The sequence below is a fragment of the Musca domestica genome, unplaced genomic scaffold (assembly GCF_030504385.1).
Source record: "Musca domestica strain aabys unplaced genomic scaffold, Musca_domestica.polishedcontigs.V.1.1 17, whole genome shotgun sequence".
Classification (NCBI taxonomy): Eukaryota; Metazoa; Arthropoda; class Insecta; order Diptera; family Muscidae; genus Musca; species Musca domestica.
This window is the reverse complement of record NW_026712230.1, coordinates 2568711-2581659: the sequence shown is the minus strand read 5'-3', so window position 1 is coordinate 2581659 and position 12949 is coordinate 2568711. Positions and strand designations below refer to the sequence as shown.

At 35.8% G+C, this 12949-nt stretch overlaps 1 protein-coding gene across 1 annotated transcript; it reads left to right on the top strand.

Moving 5' to 3' along the window:
* Positions 1-11390: 11390 nt before the first annotated feature.
* LOC101894097 (uncharacterized) lies at positions 11391-12276 on the top strand. Its single transcript, XM_005181859.4, has one exon. It carries the CDS (start codon positions 11492-11494, stop codon positions 12230-12232), a length of 741 nt encoding a protein of 246 aa, XP_005181916.2. The 5' UTR covers positions 11391-11491; the 3' UTR covers positions 12233-12276.
* The last annotated feature ends 673 nt before the right edge of the window (positions 12277-12949 follow it).

Sequence of the window (12949 nt, the reverse complement as noted above, 5' to 3'; positions counted from 1 at the left end):
TAATAAAATCAAATAAGAGAGCAGCTATTTCACTTTCTAATTTTTGAATACAGCGATTGCAGTCTAAAAATATAAAATTAGTCATTTAATGATATTACAATTTTGAATACTTATTATTTGAATAATAATTTAAATATTAAAATCATTGCCTAAAATGTTTAAACAATTTTTCACCTGGTGAAATTAAACGTCCATGAGTGGAACCAGCACCATACAACTATGGTCTCAATATAGTATGGTGATGGGTATACCATACTATGAAGGGTAATAGACATTTAATACTCTACAAATTATAAATACACTTGATCAGCTCACAATTCTATATCTGTCTGTCCGTCAGGCGAAATTACTCTAGCTTCGAAATGAAATGAACTGGATTGATAAAATTTTACTCCAATGTATTTTACGTCTGTAGAATTTTTGGTATAGTCCCATATATAGTATAGTCCCACACCCTTTAATATAAAGGGTGTCTCAACTAAAACGCAATTTTTAAATTGGGCGCCATTCGAAGTGTCATTGTTTGACATTTGAGCAATTTTGTTTTTTTTTTTTTTTTTTTTTTTTGCTAGTTGAAGATATGAGGTCAGTAAAAATAGAGAGCTAAACGAAAGAAGAATGCATTGTCAGTGTGAAATTGTTTTACCAAAATGATGAATGCTTTGCGGCCACAGTTCGCAAATTGCGATCAATTTGGGGTCTTAATAATGCTCCAAACGAGTCAACTGTAAAGAAATTAATGGATACATCTGCCGAAACTAGTAAAAGTAATGTAAAGATAACAACACGCCCTCGACCATTTCGATCGATAAAAAATATACCACAGATAGCTGTACGAGACGATGTCACTCAAACTCCTTCCTCCTCAATTCGACTCCAAATCCATTGTGCAGATAGTTTTGACGAAAGGTTTGTATCTTCATGCATACAAGGACCAATTGACTCAGTAACTGAAGCCAGATGACCATTGGCAGCGAATGGAGTTCGTTAATGGAGTATTGAAGAGACAACACCTGAAAATGCTGATTTTGCCAATAAAATCATTTTCAGTGGCGAGGACCAATTCCATCTTGATGGCTTCGTTAATGAGCAGAGGAAAAATGGGGTGAGGAAAATCTTCCAGCGATTTACGAAAAACAAATGCATCCTTAACGTGGCATCGTGTGGTGTAATTTTTGAGCTCTAGGAATCATTAGACCTTTTTGAGGTAGGTCAAGCGCAAGCAATCAATGGTGTTCGATATCGTGAAATGATAATCAGTTTTTTTCTTGCCTAGAATTGAAGAAATGAATGTGAAGGGTGTACAGTTTCAACAAGACGGCGCCATACGTTATAGGGCCAAAGAAAAAATATAATAAAGTTTCAAGATTTTTATGTCCAACGACACTGTGTGTTGTATATACACTGTTGTATATATTTTGTTATCTCGCCGAGCTGAGTTGATCTAGCTATGTATGTCAGTCCGTCAGTCTATCTATGCTAATTTGTAATCACGCTACAGGTCGCGATCCTCACGAAATTTAAAATGGTGGTGGGATTGGCATCAGAATAGAGGCCTATTGTTTTTGGAGATGATCGGAAAATATTAAGGGGTTAAAATTGACCAGAAACAGAAAAATTTCCTGATTTTGCTGTTGTTCTATAGGCCACAATTATGAACCAATCGACGATGTTGCATGGACTTAGAGTTTAGGACTGGCAGGTTAAAATAAACTATTAGCGGTTAAAATAAACTATAACTTTTATGTCAACAAGTTAAAAAGTTTCAGTCGGTTTTGCTGACTAATATGTATCGTCAGCCAATGTTCGATTATTTAAATATATTTTGACTTCTGTTATCATTACTCAAATTGCTGACCCTCTATGAAGTAGGTTCCAAAGGAATGAGCCAATATTGTCCATTTCGTATCGGACTTAAGTACATATGATATACATATTGCGACGTGCCAGGTTTGGTATATCGACTACTTCTTTTACTTCATATGATAAATGTGATAATTTTTAAAAATTTTGACGGTAGTATTCCATTTTCAAACTTCTTCTAATACAGATAAAAATATTGATATGGACAAAATTAAAAGAAAATCGAACATTTATTTTACGCCAAATCATAAATTCTATATTTATCTCAGGTTTCTGGTTGAGAAAAATATTTAGATATAGAAAGTTGTAAAGAAATGCTGACTTGTTTCGCAAGTTATGACAGATAAATGAATTGAAAATTGTGAGCCTTTGTGCCTCACCCACCAGAAGAGGTTCGCAGATACATATTATCTTAAGAACAGATTTTGTGTTAGCAAAAATGTTTGTATGTGTGAAATCTGAAGAGAGTTGGATGCTTATTTCGCTTTCTTTGCGCGTATTGTTTTCCATAAATCTTGAACCCTATATGGGGGAGGTACCAGAAGGTCCGAATGGTCCGATATCTACCATATTTATAACAGATCTTGTGTTGGTGGACATATTGAGATGTGCCAGATCTGAATGGAATCGGATGTTATTTCACGTATAAAGAGTTTCATGGATATCCAAATTTTTCACCCTTTTTGGAGGAGGTACCAGAAGTAGTGGGTCGATATATCCCATCTTAACACTAGATCTTGGGTTAATAAAAATATTGGGATGTGTGAAATTTTAAGACAATTAGACCCTTAGATCACATTTTATAAGAGTTGTAATTATTCAAAATTTTGACCTTTTATGGGGGAGTTACTTGATGGAGTATACCGATATTGTCCATTTTCACACCTGATCTAGCACTGACGCCGACGTGGACCGATATTGCCCATCTCTGAATTCGATCTAAGTTTGACAAAGATATTACGATGTGCCAAGTTTGTACCTAATCGGATTTTCCCTTCGAGAGATATCGTGCACAACAACCAGCCAGCCAGACAGACGGACGGACATCGCTAGATCGACTCCAAATGTTCTGAAACGGATTTGGTCTAAAGCAGGGGTGCTCAAGAAAAAATATCTCTGTTCAGTCAAATTTCTCTTTGCTTATTTAAATCAAGAACAAAACAGTGTTAAGTCATTATTTATACAAATATTTTTTATCCATTTGCTTTATAAATTATTTTGGCAAACATTCGTGTTTAAAAACAATTAAATAGAACCGTAAAATATAAAGAAAAACAGAATTTTAATTTTCTCTTAAATTATCTCTTTTTTCTCTTCATGTTCTAGAACACGGTTTTGAGCACCACTGGTCTAAAGAGACTTAGAGTATATTCTATTCTACCACTGTGCTAATTCTACTTCTCATTTTCTTAACTCCGTTCTTTAAATATAATAAACTTCTTTGATTTCATTATTAAAATATCTCTATTCTAATTGATGCTCTCTTTTGAACTTACTCTTACATTCTCTTTCCCTCTCTCTTACTCTCTCAAAAATATTTTCCTGCTCTTAAATTTATTTAATTGTTTATTCTCTTATTTCTTATTGTACAATAAATATCTTTATAACATGAAGTTTTAGAATTAAAATATAGAGTTCTGAGTTGAAGCTCAGTATAAAACGTCGTTTTTAATATTACCGGTCAAATATTAAGTCTTTGACCGGAGTGAATTTAATAAATATAATAAAAATAATCTCTTTAATAATAATATTACAAAATATGTGTTTGATTTAAAATCATAAACATAACTCTAGGGTCTAAACCGTTATTTCGACTAGGCACGTTTTGACCGTATCAAATTGTACAAAAATAATATTTTCCCAATTTTGCAGTCGCATGGAATGTTGCATGAGAAGATAGTTGGATGATATTTAGCTGTAAAATGAACCATAACATAACAAATACCAAATGTAAGCTAAGATAACATCTTAACAGACTATATGACATCATTTTAAAAACGAAATCATCCAAATTGATTTGGACATTTCTAAAATATTGTAGTGTTATAGAGTATCGGCCACGTACGGATATAGTCTTTGCTTGCATGATTTTAAATATCCGTGTTTTTCCTAGTTGCGTCTCCCTTTATTTTTGCGTGTTGAGTCATATTTTTCCAGATCTCTGAAAACTCGCTCGAATTTATTGAAAGCGTGAAACCCAGTCGAATTCGCTCCTGAGAGCAGAAAAAGAACAAGCAAACACAATTTTTAGATGTAGCATATATTCCTCGTTTTTGAGTGGAAAAATTTCGTTCATATTTGAGCAGATTCTGCTCCTTCCAAACACTTTTTTAGTTTTTTTTGTCATACCGTTGTTGTATTTCTATGTACGTGAATTTTTTCTATACAAGATATTGTTTATGTTTTGACAAACTTTAACCCCCTGTAAATATTTGACAATGGAGCGGGGTAAACAAAAAAAATATTGAGAATTTTGGAATCCGTACAAAGAATTATGGACTTTCCATAAATGCTCCCCACAGTTTTATAAATTCCATGGAATTTCCACCTCTTCATCCATTATTTTTTCTTTATTATACACAATCTGCTTTGAATGCCCTTCGAGTCTATTATCACCAATCCTGGGGACTAAAAGCCCCCATAAATCCTTTTCTGCTGGGAACGTATGGTACTCGTCGATTTGTTTTGCGTCGACGATTTCATTCTTTCCATTCGCATTTTGATTGCATTCGAGACGTTCAACTTGACTTCCGTTAGATTTCCATAAATAAGACGACAAAGTCACATATGGCGCAAACACCCAGTGTCATTCCAGTAGCTTAGCGTACTTGCCACATTCACATTGGCAACAATCTCGTTCACACGAGTCGGGGATGCGAAAAAAAGTGCTTAACAATGACAGAAGAAAAAAACGCCAGATTCTCACACCCACATGCAATGATTATTGCTGATGAACACAAAAGTTCAGTTACTGAATGGGGGGAAAATGAAAGAATATAAAAAAGAAAACAATAAGAAATAACCTCAAATATGAATGAAAAAGGGGGCATAAAAAGGAAGAAAAAAGAAGAACTGATTCGTACAATTGAAATGGAAATCAATGTGGGCGTAGATGAGTTACTTACTGAGATTTTTATTGTTTTGTAGGAAAGTTTTTATAACTTCCACACATTGAGAGAATGCGATGTTGCAGGGATGGAAATGTACAATTGGAATAAGACAAAACTACATATATATAAAGAAATCTATAAAACGACGTTCAATGAAATTTGAGTATGCATTTCTAAGAATAGTTTACGTCCATCGAATCCAAACGGTACTACATTTCGTATATTTGATGACTTGAACGAATTTCAAAACTACTGCCTTATCTTTTCTTCCGCATCAAGAATTACCTTAAATAAAATATAAAATTCCTATACCTAACAGATCACTAAATGACAATGTCGTACCAACAGTTAACATAATTTACTTAACGTTCCTTCAATGTTGGAATTTAAAAAAAATCAGTTATACCTTGGTGGAAGGTACAAGAGCTACACAGAGGCATAATTTGAAAGCAGGTCTGCAGCCCTCTTCAGAACCAAACCGCCATTTCTGAAAATGAAGTAATTCAAACCATTGTCTACAAAATGTTGAACCGAACCAAAAACCATATTTCTATGTAAAAAGGTTGGGTTCGGCGCAACAAGTAATGCGCCAAAATTGGGATTTGTGTTATTTTTTACTAGGTTCTTCTAGCATGCAGTTAAAACACATAATTAAATCTTTTTATGCTATGAATATGTTTGGAGGCCACGCCACATTGACTAATTTATTTAATTTCAGCAAGCAGTTTGTGTGCGGAACTCGGTATGTTTATACTACCATGTGTGAGACCCACATTCAATCTTTCTGTCCAAAACTTTTTCTCCATTTATATACCGTAGGAATCAACAGTGGCCACAATATCAAATTATCGCATTTGAGTGATATCCCTTCATCCAATCACCCACACCATCACCATGGCCGGCGCTTAAGTTCTGGTGGCCAACCGAAGCTGACCTCTTTGGCAAGTAACACGATCATTTTACAAACTGCATGTTTTCTAATCGGAGAAACCCAAATTCGGCAGTTCACCACTTCCGACCAAGCGAAGCAACTCTTTAGCTCTTTTGAGTCTATTTTCTTTCTGTTGCGGTGTAAGTTCTTGCACTGTTTGGAATTTCCTTGGCTTTACCCCGAGCTCATTTTTCAATATTTGCCGAATGGAATATTGCGATATGTTCAGTTCGTCGGCCACTGCGACGCGGGTTTCGATCAAGTCGCTTTTTTACTTTTCGAACCATTTCTGCTGAAGTTGCTGTTTTCTTCCGATCACCGTAACAAGCGATGGTACGAGTCACAAAAGATATATTCACATTTAAATGTTGGAGTGCTCTAATAACAGCTGTTGGACGAGTGGCTTAGAAATGACAGCAGTCTGAAGTTGATTGTAATTTTTTCATCGCACCCTGTATAAAGATTTTAAAATAGCTATGAACCTAACCGCCTTAAAAACCGTTCAACCATGTGTATGCGTATGTGTGGCACATCAAAGAAGAGAAAAACTGCAGAAACAAAGAACCGGTGGAATTTGTTTAAAGATACAACACCAATATCATATGCTTTTTATACCCTCCACCTTGGAAAGGAGGGTATATAAACTTTGTCATTCCGTTTGTAACATCCTTAAATATTCGTCTTAGACCCCATAAAGTATATATATTAATAATCAGCGTAAAATTCTAAGTCGATTTAACGATGTCTCTGTCTGTCTGTCTATCTGTTGAAATCACGATACAGTCCACATTATTTGACGTAGAGCGCCACAATTCAGCAGAGCTATTTGCATAGTGTCTAGGATGGTTGGTATTGAAAATGAGATATATCGGTCCACGTTCTGGTATAGTCCCCATATAACGGTACCTCCCGATATTCGGTATTTTGATGATTTATGCCACATTTTTTTAACGAATTTGTCTGGAAATTGGTATTTGTAGGTCATAACGGGTCCCTGAGCGTGTGGCAAAACATTGCATGTATAGGTCCACGTTGTGGTATAGCCCCCATATAAAGGTACCTCCCGATATTCGGTATTTTAGTTTTTTTTTTGCCACATTTTTCGCGGATTTGTCTAAAAATTGGTATTTGTGGGTCATAATGGTTTCCAGCTCCGGTGGCGAAACATTGCATGTATGGGCCCATGATTTGGTATAGCCCCCATATAACGGTACCTCCCGATATTCGGTAATTTGATGATTTTGCAACCTTTTTTCACGGATTTGTCTGAAAATTGGTATTTGTTGGTCATAATGGGTTCCAGCTCCGGTGGCGAAACATTGCATTTATGGGTCAATGATTTGGTATAGGCTCCATATAACAGTACCTCCCGATATTCGGTATTTTGATGGTTTTGCCACATTTCTTCTAATGTTTCCTTTACCCTAAGGTGGTGGTACTAAAAGTTTGACCCGGCCTAACTTACTGTTTTTTTACTTGTTAAATACATAATGGTGACAATGTTCGTCAAGGTGTTTTGGACTTGTTTCGTTTGCAGCTGTGGTTTGAGAAAATATACATGCATACAAATGCAACAATTAAAAGAATGCTCGACAAGAGTAGATCCTTCTCGATTTTGAACGAATTTTGCTCCCACTCTAAAAGGAGTGAAACAGTCTCAGATTTATTCGAGCGACATCGAAAAATTGAGTATGTTCGATATTTCCCTAGTCCAAGGAATGCTCCCTCTCGAAGGTCCGATTCTAACTCATACAGATCGCTCATTGCCAATGTTATACAATTCTGTTACATTAATAACTTTTCATACCCTCAGAAAGACCTTCCTACGACTCTCAAAAGCGACTCGCACACATCTATTGATTAATATTGTGTTATTTGCATCTTTTTGTACTTTTGGTACCCAAAGAGTACTTAAATGGTAAAACCCGGCTTATTTCCCCTCCCTGAACCCAGACTTCCCCAAGCATTTACCGATCGTTCAATAACAATGTTGTTCAGCTTAAGTACTTTGAAGAATTTAAACAATTTAAATTTTAAATTCTTGTTTTTCCCAAGCACTCAATAACAATGCTCCCCTTTGCACCCATGAGAAAGTACAAATAGAATTGTTAAATTACAAAGAATGTCATTTGAATTTAAAATAAAATGTTTAGACAGGTGTAGGTCCATAATGACAACAAACAATCGCATTGTATTTCAAAACATCCATCTCTGGCTGCCTTGCCCTCATATTCCTCGGGCTGCTGACGTGCCAATAAGGCATAGCAGTCACTTACGAATAGACGAATATTCGAGGCGGTAAAACTTTATTATTTTAACTGCAAAAAGGCAGATCGTGGGGATATAAATAAAACCGAAATGGAACTTCAAGTGCTTCGACAGAGAGTGAGAGAGATAGAGCGAGAGAAAGCTCTTAAATAACAATCCCAAAGAACTTCTGTGCATATGTGGCATGGCAAACGGAAGAGATTGTGGCAAGTGCCAAATGTGTAAATAGTATTCACATTCGCAAGCCTTGTGTGGCGCAGCCCAAAGGATGACAAGGATTTTATGTTGATTGTATTCGCCACGAAAAGAAGAAAAGGGCACACACACACATGGCAGATTCAATTTGAGAATTTATGATTTCCATAATTTTGAAAAGTTCATTCCTTTCCAGATTGGTGGTCCCAATCAGTTTTGCATATTCTTAATACATTTTCGTATTTGAACAGTCTCTTTGCAGAGAATTGCTTCCGCAAGAAGATGCGGAAAACAATTTAATTTTATTGTCTTTTGCATAAATTTCGCCATCATACTGCGCTCACTAGGCGGGCATATGGTTATAGAGGTTCTCATATATATTCACGATTTTTTCGGACGAAATATTGACATCTTGATGGAATAGAAAAATAATTGAGTCACGTATTCAGATTTTTGGTAAGGAGAATTTATGTCCTCCCATTAAAACTAATGAAACTTTATGACTTTGTCATTCATTGACTGTATCATGTGAATTACGTACACACACACAAACGCACACATGTACATGCATGTTTGTCTTGTTATCCGGATATAGTCGAAGACATCCTGTTTGGCGTTGTTTTACACATGTTTTCAAAATGTTTGTGTCAAATTCTGTTTGACACAATTGAATTGAGTTTCATTGAATTGAATCTATTTAAGTTTAATGGCTCTCGAGGGAATCGCTCGCCATATAAATATGTAAATGTATATTTTTGTATGTAAATAGGCTAATAAATTGAAATAATCCTTTATTTCGTTGGTGAATGAAGAGAATGGGTAGTTGTATGACTCGGGTAACTGAGCGCCATGAAAATGGGCATTCAAATTGATGGGAATTGGGAAGTGCATGAGCGATTTTTACCAAACAAAATTTTAATTTAAACTGTGGTCTGTTCGAGAACCTGCACGAATCTACAAGTTTTTGAATTTTTCTTTTTTCGATATCGCAAAGGGAAAATGGGTTATCGTGGTAAACATTTGTACATCCTTGTAATTCTGGAACAAACCAACTGTTGTTATAATGGTTCTGGGAATTTGATAAAATTGAGCATTCCTTACTCCGCTACTATAAATCAACATAATTTTCACGAAAAATGTGTCACTCTGATTCTATCATGGTAGCATTAAGAAGGTAATTTTGTGCAATTATGTGTTTAAATTTTTTTAGTTTATACCTTCGCCAACATCTTATTGTTGAAATGTATACTCATTGTTTATACACTAATCAAAGGGAGTATCCAGTTAACAAAACTTACTTTGTGGAATCACCTATACAGTTTGAATGGTAAAGCTTTAAAAAAATTAGTACATAGCAAGTAGTTTGGCTGAACAATTAAAGAGGTTCTGTATGTGGGTATGTGGGAAGCGATAGAACAATGAAAGTAGCTTCGAAATACAAAGAAACCGTCACACGCTACCCGAATGTTGCTGTACCGTATTTTGGTCCATTTCCGGCGAAGCGCTTGCTAGAGGAGATCGACACTTTGGTATTTTTTAGTGCGAACCTTGCTTTTCAAAATACTCCAGACACAATAGTCCAACGGGTTGGAGATTTTAGTTGCCATTGTGGGCTGGAAATGAAGCGAAGAACCTCATATTGCAACCAAACTTAGGTGTCGCGTGCTGAGTCCTGTTGGAATGTCCAAGGTCTGCGGCCAAAATGTTTGCGTGCCCAAGGCTTTAATACACCCTCCAGAATATTTTCGCCATTTATTCTAATCCCACGGTCGATTAATACGAGCGGAGAGCGACCATCGGCTGTTATGACGGCCCACACCATGACGGGCACTTGATTTCATTTTCAGTTGACCTCTTTGGCAAGTAAGACTATCATTTTGTTTTCTTTTACAAGCTGCTGGACAACGAATGTTTTCTCATCGGAGAAAACCAAATTCGGCAGTTCATTACTTTCGGCCAAGCGAAGCAACTCTTTAGCGCTTGTAAGTCAATTTTCTTTCTGTTGCGGTGTAAGTTCTGGCACTTTTTGGAATTTCAATGAATTTACCTTATTTTTCAATATTTGCCGAATTGAGCCATTTTTCGGCCACTGCGACGCGAGTTTCGATCAAGTCGCTTCTTTACTTTTCGAACCATTTCAGCTGAAGTTTTTTGTTGTTTTCTTCCGTCCACTTCCATGACGTCGGGCTGCGCTACCAGTATCACGGTAACGAGCGATGGTGCGAGACACAAAATATTTATTCACATTTAAAGGCTGGAGTGCTCTAACGATAGCCACTTGTGGTTTTCCAGCCAAATATAAAAAAATCACACTATCACGCTTGAAATCCATCACGAATAACTTTTTTTCTGGAAAATACTCACCAAAATGCTTTTATACGCTTGTAAAAAATGTAATGAGCTATCACTGGAACTGTCGGAGAAGTGGCTTAGAAATGACAGCTGTCTGAAGTTGATTGCAGATTTTTTATCTCACCCTGTATATGAGGGCTATACAAAGACGTGCGCCTGCATAGATAATTTTCTGTCATAGGTAGTAGTACTCAATATGAACTTCAAATGCAAAATTTGAAACAATTCCGGTCTATAATGTTTCTAATATCATAAAAATAGCGAATATTGGGAGGTACCGTTTTATGAGGGCTATACAAAGACGTGGACCGACATTTACGAACTTATTCTACTGGCAAAATACACACGTATGGAAAACTTTTTCATTCGAAAGATAGCGTGATTACAACTGACGGACGGACATCCTAAAACCACTTAGTTTTTTCCGCTGAATCAAAATATATATTTCGAAGAGTTACAAACGGAATGACAAAGTGGAGGGAGGGTATAAAGACATTAGTTTTGTCGACATTTATTTTCTCCTAGAACATATGCGGTATCTAAACAAAAATCTTACTAGTTTAGGAGACATAGCCAAAACGTGCCATACTTGTTTTGTTAGCTTCTACGAGAACTTCCTAAAAATCCACATTTCAAGTTGTCTGGCTTGGTTGACATTATTGCACAGTATTATTTTTTTCAAAGCCATTAAATGTCTAAATAAATTTCCAAATTATAACAATAAGTCATTTGTATTTCAAAATATTAAAATTGCTTCCCCCGACCACACAAAATGGATATTTTTCAACGTACGCTACACTGTCACACCTTTCCACCAAAAGAGGAAGAAATTGAAGTCTTTGAAGCGGAAACCGAAGAGCAAATCGGTGAAGAGGAACATGACATCCCTCTGGAGGAAGAACCTCTGGACCTCAATATCTTGATGAAGGAATTGGAATGCATGAAGCGACACATTCAAAAATTGCAATTACATTTAAAAACCCAAATGGAGGAGTGCCCAAAGGAAGAAGAATGCGTTGATTTGGAGGTCCTTCTTAAATGCTCGGAAAATAAGGAAATCTGCTCCCTGCAGAAGAATCAAAACAAAGTTCAATGCCAAATCAATGAAATTGTTCAATGTTGTCGTGCCGCCAAGGATCACATAACGGATCTACGTTCTCGCTTTTGTGAAACGGCCAAGGAACTTTTGCAGCAACAGAAGCTCGTGGCAAATCTGGTACAATGGAAGAATAGTTTGGATCATGAGTTTGGTAAATGTTTGGAACGGTTTGAGTATTTGAAACATGTTAAGGCCGAATGGAAAGACGTAAAAGAGAAACTTCAAGAGCAAAAGAGAAACATTTTCTTGGAACAAAAAAAGTTTGTATCAAAAAAATTTTTCGACCAGGAGAAACAGTCCATTCTTGGTGCCATCGGTGCTATTAAGGAAATGTTCAACGAACTTGTCGAATATCAATTACAACGTTTTGAATGCCTGGAGAAACGAATTGAAAATATCTCCAGTGGCCAATAATATTTAACGCGAGTGTTTCATTCATTCATTTGTCTTTGTTGTTGCAATAATAAAAATGACCTAATTGAAGTTATTCAAATCAAGAAAGAACTTTTACGAAAATGTACCTTATTAACTTTGAAATTAATCTCCTTTCATGTAAGTTCTACATAACAAAAAAAAAAACGTTCGTTTTTTACGCAGCAATAATAATTAAAAAATGTAAGTGTTTCATCCTGTCCCTCTTGGCGGGCTATAATGAGGACAGGAAAAGCTCGAGCTAAATGATGCGCTACAGTAAATTTGATGGGCATTGCTAATACATCGAAATGTTTGTCTATTGATTCTGTAACTGTAACAGCTTCAAAATTCAAATTGTCTTTTGCGACCAGTCTATAACTGAAAATTAAGATATTATTCAGATATTATTCCGATCATGAGGATCGGACTATAATTGCGACCTATATATAACACCACCAACACATAGTGTTGTGGGGTGTAAAAATATTACAAAATTTACGATTCAATATTGTTAGTCAAATGGAAAAAATCTCATGCTATAAAAAATATGTCAGAAAATAAAGAAATATCACAAATAACATTAGGATGTTACTTTTTTGTTAGATTTTTGCAGAGAGGTCATTCTTAATTGGTGAGAATTTTGTCGATTTTTAGTCAAATGTGTAGAAACTAAGATTAAGCTATTTTATATGTGGATCGTTTACTATAAACGCGGTA

What these genes read in the sequence shown, in the direction of transcription:
- LOC101894097 (XM_005181859.4), top strand. Translation starts at nt 11,492, where the DNA reads ATGGATATTTTTCAACGTACGCTACACTGTCACACCTTTCCACCAAAA.